Source organism: Hemiscyllium ocellatum, chromosome 39 (genome assembly GCF_020745735.1).
Source record: "Hemiscyllium ocellatum isolate sHemOce1 chromosome 39, sHemOce1.pat.X.cur, whole genome shotgun sequence".
Lineage (NCBI taxonomy): Eukaryota > Metazoa > Chordata > Chondrichthyes > Orectolobiformes > Hemiscylliidae > Hemiscyllium > Hemiscyllium ocellatum.
In genome coordinates this window covers 12,886,934-12,909,391 of record NC_083439.1, presented here as the reverse complement: position 1 = coordinate 12,909,391, position 22,458 = coordinate 12,886,934, and the positions used below count along the sequence as shown (strand labels likewise).

The window sequence follows — 22,458 nt, the reverse complement described above, 5'->3', positions numbered from 1 at the left end:
AAATTGAATTTGAAATTAAATTGGTGATATTAGGACTAGTGACTAAAAACCTGATTCCCAATTTATGTTGACACCTAGGTCATGCTGCAACAAAGAAGGTGACGTGGAATTGGACTCCAAACTTGGGTTTTAAAAGTCTTTAGATCACAGAAGAACAGGAATATTAAGATTACTATGCGTTAGTGTAGTTTAATGACCCTGGGAAAGAGCAAGAGGAGATGGTGTGAAGAGTCTTCATTTCAACGTCAGAGTTTGCAGGGAAATTGTGTATAGAACAGTGCACTGGGATCCTACACATAACAAGCAAGACCATTTCCTCACTTTAAGTGCTTCACTTTGAAAAGATAAGGTTTCAGATGGCCATTTAGGGAAAAAAAATGCCTGGGTAAAATATCTTAAAGATTCATGCAGTGATGTTACAAGTATGGCATTGGTGTTCATTTATAAGATCATAGGATCAGAAGTTTATCTTTTGCACTGAAATGTTGAGAAATCTGATTGGACATCCTCATTTTGTTTTGAGTCTTTTCAAGCAGAAAGCAGACGAGAGCCTCCAAACACAGTTACTATCTAAATCCTCATCAAGATGGGCTCTACACCGAATATGTTGGATCTCGAGCCTCTAATTTAGTAACTTTAATAATTGGGTTCAGGTAGCAGACAAGAACCAATCATATACGAGCGCAGACAGTGACTTAAAAAAAATCATCTGACCTTCCTCAAATTCTGACATTTTGCCGGAATTTGCAATTTCACTGGTGCTGACCAGCTCTTTTTTCTTTTTCTTAGTGTTCTTCTTCTGTTTAAATTCTTGGGTACCCCATTCTAGGTCCCACAACCAGGGGTCATCTTTGTATCTGAAAATCAGGAAGACATAGTACAGGTGCATAATGACTACCAGACTTGCCACACCCATCAACCATATAAACACAGCAACAGGTAAGGGTCACTTTGCTCTGTTCATTCAAGGAATCCCACTCTGAACAATATGCTGTCTCTGGCCCCAGAGTGAAATGTCCATCTTTGATTTCTCATGAAACCACAGTCACTAGTGATTCTGACACTTGGAAGCAATGAGCTATGAGCTGGTAAATATAAAGGAAATGCAGACAAGTCAAAACTGTGATATTTAATGTTCTTAGAGGGTTGCGGGTTAAGCTCAATTCTACATCTCAAAGCAGGCTTTGAAGTGCAATGACTGCTGCTAGTTACATTGATTGAGGGAAGAACAAATGGCCAGGAGATGGGGTGAGCTCACTTCAAGATTTCTTATTAAATGGCACCGAGGGGCCTCTAGGTCCACCTGCACAGGTAGGAAGAGACTCAGCTGAACAGTTCATCCCAAATCTGACACTTCCAATAATACAACCCTCCCTCACTGATGGACCAAAGTATCAGTATAAACTACACGTTCAGCACTACATTAAGTCTCACTACCTAGCAAATTCTAAAATTAAACTTACACACCTTTCATCGTACAGAAGCTGACAGGCATCATTAGCCAGGTTCATGAGGGACTGCTTCATCTCCCGCTGCAGCTCTTCATACGTACCCTGTGCCTCATCCAGGTATCTCTTCCAGTTGTGGTTGACAGGAAGGTAGCACTGTCCCATTTCGAGCATGCCAGAAAGGGTCACTGGGTGTGGGCACCTAACCAGGAAGGAGAAGGCACAGTTAGCACTCTGGGTGGCACAGGGTGAGTTCCCCACCCATGAAGTAACCAATGACCTTCAATGGAACTCTAGCTATTGACATCTGTAACTCATGTTTTCATTTATCTGTTAACTGGCTTGCCAAGGAACTATCCTAGAACAGGAATAAGTGCATGATCTACAAATGCAGGGAGACACTGGCCAAGTGGCATTATCGCTAAACTATTAATTCAGAAACTCGGCTAATGTTCCGGGTACACAGGTTTGAATCCTGCCATGGCAGACTGTGGAATTTGAATTCAATGAAGCAAAGAAAAAAAATCTGTAATTAAGAATCCACTCATGATCATGAAACTATTGTCAATTGTCAGAAAAACCCACCTGGCTTGCTAATATCGTTCATGAAGAAAATCTGACATCCTCACCTGGTCTGGCCTATGTGTGACTCCAGACTCACAGCAATACGGTTGACCTTCAACTGCACCCTGAAATGGCCTGGTAAACCCTCAACAACCAGGGATGGGCACTAACTGCTGGTCCGCTGTTACACTCATGTCCCACGTGTAAATGAAAAATAATTCTTCAGTGCATAGTAAGGGGATAGCAACTATCTTGTCTATATTATCAAATCATCTGAATGGCAAGCTATGCAAGAGAGACACAGCTTCTCTAGCAGATAGTAACATTTGAGGTAGACAGGGCCCTCTTTCCAAATTCATTCAGCAGCAGCCCATACATCCATGATAATTTATCTTCAACATTCTCAAGGGTACAAGTACTATAACCTCAATTTGACCACCCTCTCCCAATCTTCCAAACAAAGGTGATCTGCAACAGCAGGCACTCATTATTTATTCAGCAATAGGAGAAGGGAATCATCACCATGTACTTACAAGCAATTATTAGAAGGTTTGAGCCGTGAGTCCCTGGATGGTGGTGTTTGGGAGCAGGACTGCTAGCCAAAACTTCCCCTTCCAAAGTTCGGAGGGACAGTGCAATGAAATGCATGTCTCAAAATTCTATGGAAATCAGTTGGGGCTGGCTGGGAATTAAATCCAGGATGTATGTGTGCATGTGCGTCTTCGTCCCATGTTAGGCGATGCTTTTACTATTCTTTGTAACAACGCTTTTTCAACCGGTGTTGCATGGAGATGTAGGGTGATACTATGGTCTGTGGTTCTGTAGCTGGCTTATACTATTTCAGTGATCAAAGAGAGAAACAAGAACGAGAACAGGCAGCCACTCACAAAAGGTGACTCACCTTTCTAGAAACAGTGGAAGCTCCTCACAAAACACCTCGTAAGTAGCTTTAACGTCATTGGCACAATATCGCATCAGCTCCTGCCATCAGTGAATAGGACAAAATTACACTGGAACATTAGATACAAAATTAGATTTTAAAAGCAAAGCAATTCCAGTAAAAGATAAATTGTCTGCCTATGTTTTTCTTCCTCAACACCTCATATAAGAACTCCCTGTTCTAGACAACCTGTTTTAGCCGAGAAAGTGGGACACTTAAGCTAGGAATTCAAAAATAGATTAAGACATATAATCATTTTATAATATCTCAAAGCACTTCAATTGATTATGATGGAGTACAGCGACTTTTATTACAGAGGCAAATGTGACAAAGATGCACATAACAAGAATCAACAATTAGCAAAAAAACAATTATTGCCTAAATAATTGAGGAAGGAACATTGGCCAAAATGCTGGTAGAAGCCTCGGTTCTTAATGCTAAAGATCATTAGTATTGATCTGAATAGGTAAACAACACCTAAGTTTGCATTTGGAAGGCAGCAGCTCAGACAGTGCAGCACTCCTTCAGCACTGAAATGAAGTGCCACCCTACATTATATCTGGGAATGGGGGTGCCAATTCACAAGCTTTGGACTCAGAAGAGAACGTCACCTGCTGAGCCAAGTTAACAAAGCATTAGTTACAATGCTTTGTTATTGGTTATAGTTTCCTAAGGCAGATTTAGATCTGAAAAGCTTGGTTTAAAATAAAACAGAATTTTGGAAAGCACCACCAACTGAGAATCTATTTTCTGCCATGGGGATTTTAGGTTTATGATTAAAAGTAATCAATTCTCAATGCAGTGGCATAGTGGTAATGTCACAGGACTAGGAAGCTACAGGGCTGAGAGTGTGTTGCTGGAAAAGCACAGTAGGTCAGGCAGTATCCGAGGAGCAGGAAAATCGACGTTTTGGGCCGGAGCCCTTCCTCAGGAATGAGGGTGAGGCTCATTCCTGATGAAGGGCTCCAACCCGAAACGTTGATTTTCCTGCTCCTCAGATGCTGCCTGACCTGCTGTGCTTTTCCAGCAACACACTCTCAACTCTGACCTCCAGCATCTGCAAACCACACCGTCTCCTAGGAAGCTACAGGCTCAGGTTATGGTGAAGCTACATTACAGAACGACATGTGAGCCAAACAGCGTAAGCAACACGTGATAAGGCTAAACAACTCCACTGCCAATGAATTATACTTAAGTTCTGCAACATCAAGCAGTGAAAGGTGATGGAAAATTTAACAATTAACAGGAGGAATGGCACCACAAATATCCCCAATGGTGGAACAGCCCAGGACACTCATTGCAAAAGACTAGGCTGACAGCAGTTGTTTCCATCTTGAGCCAGACATGGAAGGTGGATGATCCATCTCTACCTCCTCCTGAGGTCCCCAGCATCACAGATGTCAGTCTTCAGTGAATATGATTCACTCCATGTGACAGTAAGAAATGGCTGGAGGCACTGAATAGCGTGGAGACTTTGGGCCCTGATAACATTCTGGCAATAGCATCAAAGATCCGTGTTCCAGAATTGACAGCACCCTGACTAAGTCATTCCACTACAGCTACAACACTGATGTCTACTTAGCAATGTGGAAACTTGGCTGGCTATATCCTGTCCAAAAGAATGGTCAAATCAATTACAGCCTGCTCTCAATCATCAGCAAAGTAATAGAAGAGGTCAAGGATTGTGCTAGCAAGCAGCACGTGCTCAGAAATAACCTGCTTACTGATGAACAGTTTGGGTTTTGGTAGAATCACCAAGCTTCTGACCTCATTACTGCTTGATCCATTCGTAAACAAAAGAGTTGAACTCCAAAGTTGACACATAAGTGACTACTTTTGACATGAAGGTAGCATTTTGGTAGAGTACAATATCAAGGAACACCTATATAAGTGGGAATTGGCAGACAACTCTCATATCTAGCACAAAGGATGAAGGTTGTAATTGTTGGAGCTTAAACATCTCAGTCATAGGACATTCCTGCACAAGTCCCTTAGGGTATATCCTAAGCACAAGCCTCCTTTATCAATGGCTTTCCCTGCATCATATGGAGAACATTTGGTGATTATAGGTGTCTTAATGGTCACCAGGTAGTAGCACAGAATCCCAATTGACAGCATGATGTGAGCTTGTAGGCCATTCTGAAGCTATGAGCTGCTGTTGTTTTCAAAGAAATCGCTTGTGGAATGCAAGACAATGCCTTTCCTTTGTCAATCCAATGAAGAGATACAGCAGTCAGGATTGAGTGGATTGCCAGAGTGAAATTATCTCAATAAACAAGTTTTATATCTAAGTCTTTTATTACCATTTTAAGTATGGCAAAAAAGTAAAACTAGTGAAGACTGACATAGAAAAGATAGTTTCTAACAACGTAGGCATACGTCAATAAATGTCAGAAGATTTTGGTTCAAGCACCCACTTCTTCCACCAATGACGCTCAGTAGCAGTAGTGTGTACTATCTACAAGATGCACAACTGAAATTCACCAAAGGTCCTCAGATAGCACCTTCCAATTCCACAACTACTTCCATCTAGAAGGACAAGGGCAGCAGGTTTTTGGAAGCACCACCACCCTTGAGCTCCCCTCCAAGTCACTCACTATCCCGACTGTCGCTGGATCAAAATCCTGGAATTCCCTCCCTAATGGTATTGTGGGTCATCCCACAGCAGGTGGACTACAGCAGTTCAAGAAGACAGCTCAACATGATCTTCTCAAGGGCAATTAGGGACAGGTGATAAATGCCAGCCAGCAACGCCCACATGAATAGATTTTAAAAATGTTGAATTTACATAGCACTTTTAATGCAGTAAAAAGCCCTCAGAAATTTCACAGGTGCGTTATCAGACAGTAGTAATACCTGAAAATTTGATGAGAGAGGTGGATCTTACGGAATCTTAAAGCAGAAAAAGGGGACAGAGGAATTCCAGAGTTTAATGAAGGCCTTGGCAGCAGAGGGCAAGGCTACAAATTGTTCAAATTAAAATTGGGGATGCTCAGGGTGTCACAAGTGGAATTGCCTTCATTTCCTTTTGAACTACAGGAGTCACTGACAAGGCAAATATTTGCGCCCAACTCTAATTGCCCTTAAACTGCATGGTTTGCTCAGCCATTACAGAGGGCAGTGAGTAGTCAACCCACAGTGTTATATGTTTGAAGTCACATGTAGGGTAGACCAGGTATGGATGCCTGATTGCCTTCCCTTAAGGACTTTTGATGGCTGAAGGAGATTACAGCAATAGGAACAATTGAGGCCATGAAGGGTTCTGAAAACAAAAATGATATTTTTTTAATTAATGGCATTCATAAATTAATTTATAATTTCACAATTGTAATTTTTTGGATCATTTGTTAAGGTACATGTTCTGCTACAGAGAAAGACAGTAATCAATAGACTATTGTTAAACCTGGAAGTTCTCCCGAATATCTTTCATTGTGCCTTTGATGAAAAGCTCACGAGCCTCCTTCTCAAGAGGTTTGCCTCCCACATAGAGTGCATGGACATCAGGGAGGTTATTAATGCTGCTGATGTTCACCCAGTCCCAGGCTCCAACCTGCAACAACAGTGGTACAATATGTTGAGCAAATTTCAATCCAATCCTTGATCATTAAACGCACCAAACTTTGTGGCAAGTAATAACAGGGGCTGAACACACACAGGATTAATGGATGTCAATGAATCAGGATGTCCAAGGTGCATTTATATATTTCATTTTGGTTGTTCATGCATTGCGAGCATGACTGAGATGGTATAGATTCCATATCCATATCCATATACATCCTTCTCTCCAACTTGCAAGCAAAAATACTATGTAGTTATAAAAGATCCTGAAGTTGTCTCACCTCATGAAGGCCACTTAACAAAAATCTTAAAGAAATTGCCATGATAAAGTGCTGTTTATAGACCTTCAGACCAAAGTATTGTCTTGATATTCCTCCTCAGGATCCTCTTCAGGGCTGCAGAAATGGAGCTTGTGATGATCTCATGATGTGTTCTCTACCCAGCTCCCATGGATTTCTGTTAAATTACTGCCTAATCTGAATGTACCATCCAGATAAGTCCTGGGATGTTCAATGCCACAGAGCACAGAACACAGTCCAAGTTCATTCTAAACGCCATCCCGTGAGGGGATAATGGAGTTTACAGTAACTCCAGCAGGGAGTGGAGGTATCAGAGGGCATCACGAGTGGTTCCTGTTACTTTCACCAAGAGGCTGTGGCAACAGTAATTTGAAACAGGCATATACCTGCCTTCGGGAGGTGGTTAGCTCAGCTGGCTGGCTGTTTAGTTTGCAATGCAGCATGGGTTCAGTTTCTGCAACAGCTGAAGTTACAATGAAGGGCACTTCTTCTCAATCTCTTCTCTCACCTAAGGCATGGTGACTGTCAGATTAAACCACCACCAGTTACCTCTCTCTAATGAGAGCAGCTCCATGATTCAGTATGGAGTCGTCAACTTTATTTTTACATTTACATTTGGATAAAGAGAGAATAGTACAAAGGAAATACAATAAAAAAAAGTACCTGTATAAAGTGCAGAAACATACCTAATTACCCCTCAATAAAGATACAAAGTCGAAAAAACAGGACATTCTACAGGAAGGGAGGTGTATCAACTGGAAGATATAGGAGGATCTAAATATTCTTGGACATTAAAGCTGTCTGCCCAATGTTCAGTTTTTGACGTAGCACTGGGCATCAGAGTCAAAGAGTCACAGAGGTGTACAGTACAGGAACAGACCCTCCTATCTAACTTGTCTATGCTGACCAGATACCATAAAGCAATCCAGTCCCATTTGCCAGCAGGTGACGCATATCCCTCTAAACCCTTCCATGTACACAGCCAGATGCCTTTTAAATGTTGTAATTGTACCAGCCTCCACCACTTCCTCTGGCAGTTCATTCCTTACATACCACCCTCTGTGGTGAAAAAGCTGCCCCTTTTAAATATTTCTCCTCTCACTCTAAACCTCTGCCCTCTAGTTTTGGACTCCCCCACCCCAGGGAAAAGACCTTGACTATTTACCCTATCCATGCACCTCATGATTTTACAAACCTTTATAAGGACACCCAATGGCCTTCGACGCTCCAGGGAAAACAGCCCCAGACTATTCAGCCTCTCCCTATAGCTCAAATCCTCCAACCCTGGCAACATCCTTGTCAATCTTTTCTGAACCCTTTCAAGTTTAACATTGTTTCCTTTGCCTTTTACTTTATCTATTGCACCCAACTTTTGATTATTTTTGCCTTCAATTTTAAAGTCAAACAATATACAGTTATTCTGTAGTGCTCACCCCTACATTTCTCGATTTGTTGGTCGTCCGTTTGATGTGCCGCTTTACTTCTTCCAGACCCCTCCTCTTCCCCTTTTTACTCGCCATCCAAAGGCTGCGCTGGAAGCCGGTCAGACCAGAAATAGCCATGTGCAAGCTCATCGTGTCCAGAAAGCGAAGCGCAGTTCCCTGCAGACACAGAGTCATTACAGTTCACATTTTGAGGGCAATCAAATCAGGATTACAGTCACACAGAGAGCAGGAAGTGACTAGGAAGCAATGGAGGGAGCTAGCAAAAAAAAACACAAAACACAATATAAAAGAAAAGTGCTTGTGTGTGAGGAGATTCTCTCAGTTTAATGGTTAGGGGCCATAAATGCTAAATAGTCACTAATAAAACCAATGGAGAATTCCAAAGAAACAGTTTTTTTTCTCAGGGATTAGTTTCAGAGAGCAACTTGTTATCAAAGGTAGTTCAAATAAACATTGACCTATTTAGGAGGAAATTGGATAACTGTATGCAGGAGAAAGGATCTGAGGGGCTGGATGAAGAACAGTAGGAGGAAGTTGATGTGGAGCCTGAATGCTGTGCCAGTGGCCAATTTCTGAACTTTAAATATTCCACATTTTTTGATATTCCTATTTCAACTGAAAGATCATATATTCAATTTTGACTAAACCTACATCTAATGGATTCCATAATTGCAAAACAGTGTCACATGTCTAAATCAACAGGCGCTGAAAACAAATTCCAATTTACACTTTTATGACAAAGTTGCTGATACAGACTTCTTAAGGTGTAGCAAATTTTGTTTTAACAGGCACCTAATGGCACTCTCAATACACCAGCAACAACTTGTATACCCGAATACTGAATGCTTACCGTATCATCGTAATCGCTGCTGAAAATGTGTTGCTGGTTAAAGCGCAGCAGGTCAGGCAGCATCCAAGGAACAGGAAATTCGACGTTTCGGGCAAAAGCCCTTCATCAGGAATCACTTTTTACTGTATCATCGTAACGTCTGAGTATTCAGTTGAGGGTGCAAGTGAGAAGGCTCTCTGCCAATAAGTTATTATTAAAGTGATTTATGTTGTAAATAAACCATGAGGGGTATAGATAGGGTTAATGGTCTGCATTTCTTCTTTCCTGAGGATGGAGGATTTCAACACAAAGGGGGACATTTTTAAGGTGAAAGCAGAGAGATTTAAAAAAAGACATGAGGGGCAAATTTTTTTTTTTACACAGGATGGTTCGTGCGTGGAATTAACTTCCTGAGCAAGTGGTGGATGTGGGCACAATTACAATGTTTAAAAGACATAATAAAAGTACAGTAATGAATAGGAAAAGTTTGGAGGGACACAAGGCAGATGGGACAAGTTTAATTTGGGTTTTGTTTGGCATGGGATTGAAACGTCTGTTTCATGCTGTACATCTCTATGACTCTATAACAATGGTGTGTTTACCCCCTACATTATGTTTCAATTACCACAAACATGCTTTTACTTTGATTATGTAGACCTCTTTATCAACTAGAATATTTGACCAATCAGTACATTCTTGGTCCCATAGGTACTGGTTAATGAAAGGTTTGCTGTACTTCTACCCTCTAGCAAGTGGCAATCAATGTATTTAAGTTTCTCAGTCAATAGAAAATGAAACCTGTTTCTTTCAACCATACATTTCCAAGACTGTGGTAAGTTTTTCAATTTAATTGTAAGCAACCATACAAAATCAAACTGTCATAGAAAAAAGGATGGAGGTGATAGTTTTAACATGACAACTAAGATATATCCATATGCTCTGATTCAATTATAACCCACCCTCCATGTCATCCAACACTTCTCTCTTGACTGTCCCTGTGTAATGCCATGGGAGGTGAAAGTGGGTACTGCAGATGCTGGAGATTCAAGTCAAGATTAGAGTAGTGCTGGAAAAGCACTGCAGGTCAGGCAGCATCAGAGGAGCAGGAAAATCGACGTTTTGCGCCAAAGCCCTTCATCAGGATTGACTCCTGATGAAGGGTTTTGGCCCAAAACATCGACTTTCCTGCTCCTCTGATGCTGCTTGACCTGCAGTGCTTTTCCAGCACTACTCTAATCTTGACTCTCATACCACAGGAGCTCAACCAGTAACAGGGACATAATCTTTCATTCCATACCTCCTTTCAATTTGGGGCATCTCTAAAAAATAATTTTCCTACCAACTTTCCCCACCCACTTTCTAACAACATGAATTCTTTTCAAAATAATGAATCATGATGTTTCAGATGAATGGCCATTTCAGATGCTGCCAAACTGATTGAATGTATCCACAGTTTTGTTTTTATTTAAGATTTCAGACATCTGCATTTTGCCTGTGTCTTACAATTCTCTGGAAGCTTGTACATGTGATTGTTTTTTAAATGGGTTTAGACAAGATATTTAACTGTAAGGAGCATCACAGCTTATCCTGATGTCTGCCTCACCTGACACACAGAAACATAGGCTTCTTAGGGCAGAGTGATGGTGTCCCTACCTTTGGGCCAGGAGGCCTAGGTTCAAATCTCACCTGTTCCAGAGGCATGCAATAACAGAACCACAGTATTGTTACATTACAGAGCCCTGCTTGTGTATTCCTGCCCTCTCAAAATGAATGCTAATATTGCATTTTATATAACTGCCAACTGAACCTGCATATTAACCTTAAGAGAATCCTGAACTCAGACTCCCAAGTCCCTTGAGCTTCAGATTTATGACGTTTTCCGTTCAGAAAATAATGCACACCTCTATTCTAACAAAATGCATAATCTTACGCTTTCCCGTGTTGTATTCCATCGGTCACTTCTTTGCCCACTCTCCTAGCTTGTCCAAATCCTTCTGCAGTCTCCCTGCCCCTCCTTCTATCTTTGTGACATGTGTAAACTTAAAAAAAAGTCTTCCGTTCCTTTATCCAGATTGTATCACCAAGGCCTGTAAAATTGCAGGGAAGTAATTTCTGAACTCAAATCTTCTCGTAACAAAGGATAACCTATCATTTGCCTTCCTTATAGCTTGATGCACCTACCTGTCTATTTTCATTGACTGGTATACACAGACCCCAGGTCCCTTTGTATGTCCACATTTGCCAATAAAGCTCCATTTCAATCAGACTCTGCCATTTTGTTTATTTTCACACCAAAGAATGTAACTTCACTTTATTCATAATATATTGCATGAGCCATTTGTTTATCCACACACTCAACCTGTCTTGATCACACTAAAACCTCCTTGCATCCCCCTCAACTCACAATCCCACCTAGTTTTGAGCTGTCAGCAAAAGTGAAAATATTGCATTTGGTTCCCTGATCCAAATCATTACATGCATATCATGTACAGCCAGGACCTAAGTATTGGTCCTTGCTGTACATGACTAGACACCATCTGCCACTCAATACAGCCTACTTATTCCACCCTTCTGTTCATGATCTGTCAACCAATTCTCGCTCCACATGAGTGTATCACCCCCAATCCCATGTTCACATGATCCACGTTGTATTCAGGATCAGCAAGACGGGATGATGGTTTTAACCTTCTTTGAGGTAGGGCAGGTGAGATCAATAAAATATCGAGGTCCACAGCCTGACAGCTTAGGAGTATCCAAAGTCAAACCTGGGATCTTACTTATTCGGGCATCCTATTTTGCCCGTTTAAGAAATGTTTCAGTAGCAAGAATCCTGCCAGTATCTTTTGCAATCAACATTTCACTCTGAGGACGCCAATAACACTAGAAATTTAGCAAACAAGATTATTAACTGGCTGACCCACCTTCATAAAGTACTGTTCCTTGACCCTTGCTCTGTCATAGCTGACATTGTGGCCAATGATCAATCTCTCTGGCCATTCACCTTTTGGTGGACGCGTGGAGTTTGCAGTTGTCTCCAGGGGAACTAGGTCGGTCAGGGTCAGTTGACTGGACCACGTGTAACGCTTCTCAATGAGGCGCTTACTGCACCAGGAGTACCTGAGGAAAGGTAAGACTAATGCAGAATCCAATCTGAACACATGACCACTTTGCACAGGAGATGTTATAACTGAGGCTTTACTTTCTCCTCCACTAAGGAGGCGTGCTGTAATTCAAAACCATACACAATCCATAACATCCACTTTCTTCAATTACAAGAAATTTACAGGAGATATACATGTGAGCTGGTACACTCGATTCCCTGCTAGCATGTGCACCCAATCAAATTGGGAACAGCTAAGGGAAACCAGTGTCCACAATTCTACAACGCTTAAAGTGGTTTGTTGCACACCCCTGCATCAGCCTTCAAGGATCCCTCTGGGTTCTTGAGCAAGGATGTACCAGCACTGTAGGGGGTGCAAAGTAGGTTCGTTAGGTTGATTCTGGAATTGAGAGAATTGGCTTATGAAGACAGATGGAGTATAGTCCCAGTCTACTCATTCAAATTTAGAAGAATGAAGGGGGATCTTATAGAAACATACAAAATTATGTAGGGAATAGATAAGATAGCATCAGGGATGTTGTTTCCACTAGCAGGCGAAACTAGAACTAGGGGGCATAGCCTCAAAATAAGGGGAAGCAGATCAAGGACTGAGTTGAGGAGAAACTTCTTCACCCAAAGGGTTGTGAATCTGTGGAAATCCCTGCCCAGTGAAGCAGTTGAAGCGACCTCATTGAATGTTTTTAAGGCAAAAGATAGACAGATATTTGAACAGTAAAGGAATCAAGGGTTATGGCAAGCAGGCGGATAAGTGAAGCTGAATCCACAAAAAGATCAGCCATGATGTTATTGAATGGTAGAGCAGGCTCGAAGGGACCTGCTCCTATTTCTTACATTCTTATGGTAGCCATTCAAAGCAAGGTAAGGGTCCATTAGCTTTGTCTGGTGTGGTGTGGGTGACCCCTAAACTAAGCGCAGGAAGAATGGGTACAGCAGATGAGGTGTAAGGAACCAACATGCTAGAAGAATAACAGCTCAGAAGGTGAACAGCAGAAAGCTGTATAAAACAGCCAAGACATTGTGAAAACGCTTCGGTGGTAAGTAGCCAGTCACCCAGGAGAGAGTCTGGAACCTCACACAGTTTGAGTTGCACTGTTAATTATATAAAGCCATAGCTTAATGACAGCATTATCCTCTGGCAAGGATAAGAGGTTGCACAATGAGTGTTAACAATTGACTATTGCAGACTTCTGAATATGATAACCCATCCTGTTCCAGATACTGGTCAATGTCTCGCAGGAACCATGCATGACACTCTTTCCTGAAAAGGGTCCCGAAGAAGAGGGCAAAACTGTGGACGGATACTTAATTTACTAATTCTTATGTTTCATCAAGCTTAATTGATAAGAGTTAAAATAGTCCTTATTGATTGTAAGAATGCCATGTGAAATAACTTGGGGAAGTTTCAAACTAACTCCAAATAGCCACTGCTTCACTTTGCAAAGTACACACTAAGATCACAACAAAACTGCAAATGGTCATGAGATGAAGCAGGTCCAAGTCTGGAGGTTAAGGGAACTTCATTCTGTATCTAACTAGTGACGGTATCCTGGTATTTATAATGTAGAAATATATTTATACTAGGGAGCATAAATATTGATAAGAGAAAGCAATTTTAAGTTCTTACCAAGCAGTTGGAGATACGGCTACAGCCAATGTTGGACAATGGCTCTCTGAAGTGCATACCTCCACATCAAACACCAGAGCCTTCTCATCAGGAAAGTCCACAGGCTTTGTTTGTCCATCCAGATCATACTTCGTCCAACCAACTGCCCAGGTCCACTCTGTGGGCATTTCAGGGAGGTCACACTGCACAAGTTCATTGGCTGCCTCTAAGTAGGGGAGGTTTTGCTTCTGAGCAAGGGTACGAAAATGTTCATCAATGTTGCTGCCATACAGCTTAGGCAGCTGCAGTTCCACATCGGGCAGGATGGAGGTTTCCTGGTTCCAGAGGTCATGAGACTTGAGGTGTTCAATGCTCTTCTGGACCGCCTCCTCAGAGTACTCAACCTGGATATCTCCAAAGATCTGCTGATGGAGACCACTGGACAGCATCTGGATATTTAATGGATTCATACGGGTCTGTGTTTTCTCGTGACTGGAACATTCTTTTGGGGTGTTGCGTGCAACACAGGTGTTGGCCCATCTTGATGGTGAAACCCTCCATTTTGGGAGTAAAATTGCCAGAGATGTCCTCTTCAATACAAGATGGTTCATTCTATCCGTCTTGTGTCATTCCTACTGTGCGAGAATTTGGAACAGAAGCAGGGTGAACAGATTTTCACTCTTTACACATTCCACTTTCAAAGGAAAAGAAGAAAAAAAGCAAAAGAAAACCAGAAAATGATTTAAAAATTGCTCTCATTACTGCACTGACACTTTTATTACCCCACTTAAGAAGGGCCATACTTGAAACATTGACTTCTCCATCCCTTATGCTCCCTGGCATGCTGTGTTCGTCCATCCACCAGTTTGTCTACATTGGATTCCAGCATCTGCTGCTTTTTTTGTCTTATTGCCACACCCACTCAGTTACTGTTAAATGGAGCAGCAACAGATTGTGAGTTTGTTCACCAAACTGGCAGGTTCGTTTTCAGAAGTTTCAGGATCGTGCTAGGTAACATCACAAGTGAACCTCCAGTGAAGTGCTGGTGTTCTATCTCGCTTTCTATTTGCGTGTCTTGGTCTCTTAAGGTGAGTGATATCATTTCCAGTTTTTTTTTCCCTCATAGGTTAGTAAGTGGGGTCCAAATCGATGCGTTTATTGGTAGAGTTCTGAGTTGAATGCCAGGTCTCTAGGAATTCCCGTGAGAGTCTGTGTTTATCCTGTTCTAGGATGGATGTGTTGTCCCTTCTTCTTCTGTACATAAGGACACTAGTGATTCTTAAGCAACGACCACAAACAAGTAGACACAATACACCCAGAAACTCTAGCCACATTACATCAAAGACATCTTGGAGATGACTACCAGACTACTCTGACCCCTTGGCATCATGGTAGTCCACACACCTACCAACACACTGAAACAGCTACCGATGAACCTAAAGGACCTTATACCAACAACCAATACAATGAATGTTATTTACAAAATATATACAAGGACTGTAACAAACACTATATTGGACAGACAGAAAACTAGCCACAAGGATACACGATCACCAACTAGCCACCAAAAGACATGACCCACTGCCACTCATATCCTTACATACAGACAAAGAAGGACACCACTTCTACTGGGACAACTCATACATATTGGGACAGGCCAAAGAGAGTCATGCAGGGAATTCCTAGAAAGCTGGCATTCAAACTGGAACTCCATCAATAAACACATCAATACGGATCCCATTTACCAACCTCTGAGAAAAGGAACCAGAAACGATAACACCCCACATTAAGAGACCAAGACACACAAACCAAAAGTGGGACAGAACACCAGCACTTCAGTGGAGGATCACTGATGATGTTACCTAGAATGGTGATGAAATGTCTGAAAACAAACTTTCCAGCTCAGCGAGCAAACATACAACGTGAACCTCAACCTGAGCTACAAATCTTCTCAAAAATCACGAGGCAGCAACAGTACAATTATAAATATTTATGAAACAAGAGTTTATACCTAAGCTTTATATCTTCTGTGAATTCATTCACAGAAATACAAGAATTTTAACTGTTTTCAAAATGACAATTTATGCTGCAGGAGGAAAGGGTTGTTTCTGGATTGGAGAGACATTGCCATGAGAAAAGCAACAAGCAAATATAGACTCCGTGCCTTTGCACAGAATGGGTCCCTACATCAGCTGCTTCTTGTAAGCGTAAATGAGCCTTTGAAGACTCACTGGTTATTTTAAGTTGGATTGTTTACATATGAGCACACTCAAGGCTGTTTAACATGTGTTGCCCAAATGTAAAGTTATATATACATGGGGAGACACGGTGACTCGGGGGCAGCATGGTGGATCAGTGATTAGCTCTGCTGCCTTACAGCACCAGGGACCCAGTTTTAATTCCCGCCTCAGGTGACTGTCTGTGTGGAGTTTGCACATTCTCCCTGTGTCTGCGTGGGTTTCCTCCGGGTGCTCCGGTTTCCTCCCACAATCCAAAGATGTGCAGGTCAGGCGAACTGGCTATGCTAAATTGCCCATAAATGTTAGATGCATTAGTCAGGAGTAAATATAGGGTACGGGAATGGGTGTGGGTAGGTTACTCTTCAGAGGGTCAGTGTGGACCGAAGGGCCTGTTTCCATTCTGTAGGGAATCTAATTTAATCCAATAGTAGAATTATGAATTAATCAACATCCTTTTCACTTGCAGTGTAAACTGTTTGAAATGTGGCATTCTTGCATTTGTCCTGGCAAAGTACAAGACGAGAAACTTTGGAAACCTGTCTCTTTTTTCCCAGCAAATGTTCAAATTAAAAAATAGCGATGATAAATTAATAATAGCACTGTGCTGATCTGACAGCTCACTTAAAGACCACACTGCAAACTCCACTCCTCTGCTGTTAACCCTTACAATAATCAGGGCAGGGACAAACACTATGCCATTCTCCATCTAGAAATTTCCATCAGACACTGGTGGAACACAAATATTGAACAGATTCCTCAGCGTAAGTAGGGTAGGGTGATTCAACTTTAGAGGCCTTCAAGCTGTCACTAATCTGGTCCTCTGCAAGTCCTCATAACTGCGAATGGTGTATGATAGAAGGAGACAGGGTCAAAAAGAAATATGGCTGATCCAGCAAAGATAGCCCTATTCACGTTTCATGAGGTTGCCTGGTGTGATGACAGATTTAATAAACAGAAACATTCAATCGGTTTTAATCAAACTCTGCCCAGTCTCACATATCTCAGATTCAGTTAAAACTCTCAACATACTTAACATTAGCAACAACATTTTTGGACTAAACAAGGCCCTATTTTGAAGTGCCCTAAAGTTTCCAAAATGTAAAACTAAACACCAAACATACCTGTTTACTAAAAGAAAATAAAAGCCTCACTCCGCATGTATGACTCATGGGCAGTTGGTGGACGTGTTTCGTAACGAGGCTTGAAAAGCGTTTAATTAGCACCAGGAGAACCCAGGATTTGATCACTCACTTGCTCCTCTTTAATCCTGCTCCCCTTTCCTGTGATCCACTGCCAAACCCCATCACTCCTAGCCCGCTCTGTCCATACTTCTCCCACAACTATTTTGGCAGAGATGTTACACGTGTGTGAAGCTGGCTGAGTCTGCCTCTCCTGGGTACACTGCAACCCCGAACTTTAGCTACATCCCTGCGGGAGCAAAACGTACACATCTGAATCCTGCACAACTGCAACTTGCAGCTGTGGAGTTCCACTGCTTTCGCCAGTCCCTGAAATAAAAGTTGGGAATTAATTATTTTCTTAAAATACATTCAGTTCACTATAAATCGCAGTGTTACAAATGTACAGACCAAATTGTGATACTCACTTGATTTAAACTATATATAACTCAGCAGAATAAAAACCATGCTTCATGTGTTTCCAATCAGGCCTGACCCCGATTCCCGACTCTTTGTGTTCATGTAAAACTCAGTCAATGATACACACACACACACCTGACTATAACTAAACTGCAGCCATCTAAACACATGCACAATCAAAACACACTGTCCAGCCTGAATGCAGCGGACAAAAGGCAGCGATGGCCTCGGATGTAGTATTAAGAGTCTCTCACTACACTGCCATCTACGGGACTGTGAAGCATACAATTCAAACTAGATTTGGAGATGCCGCTGTTGGACTGGGGTTTACAAAGTTAAAAATCACACAACACTAGGTTGTTGTCCAACAGGTTTAATTGGAAGCACTAGCTTTCGGAGCGACACAAACACCTGATGAAGGAGCATAGCTCTGAAAGTTAGTGTGCTTCCAATTAAACCTGTTGGACTATAACCTGGTGTTGTGTGATTTTTAAATTCAAACTTGTGCAGGGTTATGGAGATAGCATCAACTCTGCTTGTGCAAAGAATATAGTCGCCCTTGGAATTTTCTGAACAATGTTCATGTCTGTTGTGGGGCGCAAAATTACATTTTAATCTTGTTCTATTCATTCCGAGGCAATTGTGAATCCTTTTTTACCATGTTAAAACCAGATTGTAAATGTGATTATGAACAAAAACAGATTATGATTAGGAGATGGATTTGCATATGAAAGAACTGAAACCAACATGGTCATTCTAAAAGATGAGAGACTTAACAAACAATCCAGGTCTTTTTCAATATATAATTTCAGTTGCATCAAACTGTAAACCTTTGCTATAAATTCTGTGCCTTACAATGTTGTACCCCACAACCACCTGGTGAAGGAGCAGCACTCTGAAAGCTAGTACTTCCAAATAAACCTGTTGGAGGGTATTTTGACCTAATGTTTTGTGATTTTTAATTTAAAAATTAGTATTTCAGATACAGAATGAACTTGACGAATCGCTAAACTGTTAACTGAGTTTGGAGCAAATTGCTGCAGATACTGGAATCTGTACTGAAAACCAAAAACATTGATGGAGATCAAAAAAATGCTGGCAAGATTTAAAAGGGACCTAAGGGGCAAATTTTCATGGAGAGGGTGGTGCGTGTATGTAATGAGCTGCCACGGGAAGGGGTGGAGCCTAGTACAAATACAACATTTAAAAGGCATCTGGATGGATATATGAATAGGAAGCATTTAGAGGGATATGGGACTAGATTAATTTTGGATATCTGGTCAGCATGGACGAGTTGGACTGAAGGGTCTGTTTCCGTGCTGCACATCTCTATGGCTCTATCAGTGAGTCAGGCAGCATCCATGGAGAGAAAATAAGCTAATGTTTTGGGTCTAGATTATTAGAGTCATCTAGGGACTTGAAACATTAGCCTGCTTTCTCTCTATAAATGCTACCTGACCTGCTGTGACCTCCAGCATATTTTTGTTTTCAGTGTTAACTGAATTTGTCTCTTTACCATGCTTTCATTTATTTGATGGTAAAGGCGGAGGGAATGTCACTGATTTTATTCCATACTTTATTGCCACCCGGTGAAGAAGCATAAACTTTCATTTTCTACCTTACACCAGTAATTCAAAGGTATATCACTGTCTGTAAAGTGCCTTGTGGCATCTTCAGGTTATGAAAGGGTTCAATACAAATGGAAAGTATTTATTTTATTCAAAGAAGTAAAATCTTTCAAATCAAATGGCAAGATGCTGAGGACTCACTGGAACCAAAGTGCAGACAGATGGGAACTAAAAAGAGGCCCAGCAGCCTGCTTCCCTTACCCAATCCTTTCTCTCATTATTTTATGCAGCTATTCTAGAAGTCTGGGGAGGGGGTACAGATGGACTCACAACCTGTTCATGGTGGATTGCTGACACAGCTTATTGATAAGGTGACACTTTATAAGGGCAGTTAAAGCAGGCTGAATAGGACTTTGTGGGATTTGGTGAAACAGCATTAACCACCTCTCATTCAGACCTCCCCACCACCATCCTCCTCAGTCATTGAGACAGGTTGAATCAAGCTGTTTGTGACTTTTCCATCTCTATTTGAATCTTAACTGATATGTTCCAAAAAACATATGCTTCCAAAAAATAATGCAAAGTCTGCTTACCTTTGCCTTTGCAATGTCACTAACCTTTGTCCATATACCAATTTATCTGCCACTGAAACTGTTAATCATGATTTAACTATTCCATGCTTCTTTGTTGATTTCCCATCATCCATGTAAATTTCAATTTGCTGTGGAGAATTCAAGGATATTGACTCATTGATGATGGGAGATATTGCTGAACTAGCACTAATGAACTGCAACAGTGTGGGTCATATATCAAGCATCAGAGGTATTAGAAAGTGAATCCAGTAACAAGGACAATGATCAAGTGGACTGTTATGCACAGGATGTTTTAAATTTAGACAGTGTTACAGTGGCTGCGCCTACTCAAATGACGAGCGAGTAACACCACAGTCGTGACTTGCGGTTTGTAAGTAGTGGGGACTCACCAGGGGTTAGAAAGTTCAATACAGCAGAGATATCCAGTCTTTTCTCTACTCTTGTAGCTGCACCGTTGATAAGTCTAGTCCAGTTCAGCCTCTGTAGTCACTGACCTCCAAGAAGCTGTTGTAGGCTTGTACATGCTGATTCATTACAGAAAATTGGCTGGAACACTGGAATTATCAATGACTGCTGCTTTGTCAATATTACAAAAGAAACAAAGAAAGAATATCATTGTTAAAATACCTGGATGAGATGGATTGAGGAAGGAAGAACTGAAGCAGTGAAATACTGGACTTCTGTCAACTACAACCATCTTCCTTTGTCAGTAAACACTTCTGCCCAAGAAAGTTTTCCCTGTCCACCACAACAACCTCCTCCAACCTCTCCCCTACCCCATCCCTAACTATTACAACCACACTTCATTTTTGCTAACTTGCTTGATGCTCCACTGAATATGTTGTTGTATTTATGTCAAGGGCAGCTACTCTCACCTCTCCTCTGGCCTCCATTCATTTCTTTCACATCTGTGATGGGGTATTCATCAGTGAGGTTCTGACAGAATCCAAACTGAGTATTATTGAACATGTTACTGATGAGTATGTGTCCCTTGTTATATCCACCTATCTGAAGACTTAGAGAAAGCTGACAGAACTTTGTGCTAGATTTGCCCTATTTTTTGTGCATAAGACATACCCACGCACTCTTCCACTTTGTCAGTCGAAGTTGATGTCTTAGTTGTACTGTCACAGTTTGCAGAGGGGAAGTCTTCAGGACCACAGCTAAGATATGTCAGGCCAGTTAGATTTTATCAGTGATATTTTTATTTATCACACCAGATCACAGTGTCTCTTCATATCTGAATGAACATCTCAAATTTCACACTTAATATTGACCTCGCTCTTTGTGCACCTTCTCTGCAGCCTTAACATTGTATTCCTCGCTCTGTTCTATTACCCTAATGCACTTAGGGTATGATCTGCCTGTACAGCAAAACTTTTCACTGTATCTAGGTGTATGTGACAATAATGAATCAAATCAATTCATATCTACATGTACATTTTGCAATGGGATTCAGGATGGCATCAGGACCAGGAACCCCAGCTGATTGTTGCCTCTCTAATTCAATGGCGCTCAGACTCAATCAATGCACCATACCACCTTTGGCTGAGAACAGTTTCCCCCAACACAGATCTGAGATTGAATTAGTAGACTTCCTGGTCTGTTTGGTCAACCGGCATTTCAGGCAGCAAAATGAATCTGGACATCAGGTTATAGCAAGTGTTCTCTGCCTTTAGGTTCCTTTCTTTAATGAAAACTCTGTTCACGGGTCATGAATTGTCACTGGCAAGACCATGTCCACCTTGTGTAGGTACAGCCATAGTTGTGGAAAGGAGGGTGTTCCATGATCTTTACCCAGTGATAGTGATTAGATCTTGCATGTAGGGGTATTCCTTTGGCTTTTAAATGGTCGAATGCTTGGAAGGTGCTGTTGAAAGTGCCTTGGCGAATTTCTGCACTGAACTTTGCAGATTGTGTTACACACTGTCACTGCCACTCTCTTCGATGCAGACCGTTTGCAGTGGAACGAACAGACTTCAGGTGGCGCTGCACGTGGAGGAATGACCCCTAAAAGGGACTGCAAGTCGAGTACTGAGGATAGGTTCCGCAAGGTGGTACTGCACGTGGAGGACTGGCTCCGTGTGATGAGCTTTGTGTACTGAAGTCGGGTTCCTGGAAGCGGCGGTGTGGGGCCCTGTTTTCATCCCAACAAATTAAATAATTATAAATATGGTTGTTAATTGGCAACATCCAGGGAGAACCAAAATGTCAAACAATGCCTCAATGAATGTACAGAGTAGGGTGTGTGAATGAGTTCTCTGAATGCTTTTCTAAGCTACTGCCACTGACTTGCTTGTCGGCCGCGTGGCCTAATGGATAAGGCGTCTGACTTCGGATCAGAAGATTGCAGGTTCGAGTCCTGCCGCGGTCGAAGCTTTTCATCTTTAACACGAATGTGTTTAGGACTATTCTATTTTCAAAATCCAGAGTCATATGTACCAGTGCAAAGATTAACTTATTAAAATGGTTCCCCCCACCTTCGTCAGAATAGGCTAAAATCTTGAGAATTTTGCATTTTTCTCTTACCTTTTAGTGCTCGAGCCTGCTTTTTCCCAAACATGGTGTTACTTTCAAATATACATTTACCGCCTTTGTTGAAAGTTATTATGATTTAATTATCATTGTTATTTAGGTGGTGACACTCTATTT

The 22,458-nt window shown here is 41.6% G+C and overlaps 1 protein-coding gene and 1 non-coding gene across 8 annotated transcripts in view; one reads left to right on the top strand and one right to left on the bottom strand.

Moving 5' to 3' along the window:
* Positions 1 to 17,836, bottom strand: part of polg (polymerase (DNA directed), gamma) — a 49,744-nt gene extending 31,908 nt beyond the window's left edge. The window contains exons 1-9 of one of the 7 annotated variants that reach the window (XM_060853286.1): positions 17,654 to 17,836; positions 17,169 to 17,555; positions 13,829 to 14,442; positions 12,005 to 12,200; positions 8,249 to 8,410; positions 6,356 to 6,502; positions 2,914 to 2,993; positions 1,468 to 1,650; positions 715 to 857 (exon numbers count right to left, since the gene is read on the bottom strand). In XM_060853286.1, the coding sequence (XP_060709269.1) occupies positions 715 to 857; positions 1,468 to 1,650; positions 2,914 to 2,993; positions 6,356 to 6,502; positions 8,249 to 8,410; positions 12,005 to 12,200; positions 13,829 to 14,418 (1,501 nt within the window). In that variant the 5' untranslated portion in view covers positions 14,419 to 14,442; positions 17,169 to 17,555; positions 17,654 to 17,836. Of the gene's footprint in view, positions 1 to 714; positions 858 to 1,467; positions 1,651 to 2,913; positions 2,994 to 6,355; positions 6,503 to 8,242; positions 8,411 to 12,004; positions 12,201 to 13,828; positions 14,443 to 17,168; positions 17,556 to 17,653 lie in introns of all 7 variants that reach the window. The other 6 variants (XM_060853279.1, XM_060853280.1, XM_060853282.1 and 3 more) reach the window with 6 other exon arrangements.
* Positions 17,837 to 22,107: 4,271 nt separating this feature from the next.
* trnar-ucg (transfer RNA arginine (anticodon UCG)) lies at positions 22,108 to 22,180 on the top strand. The gene has a single exon. It is a non-coding gene; the product is annotated as a tRNA-Arg (tRNA).
* The last annotated feature ends 278 nt before the right edge of the window (positions 22,181 to 22,458 follow it).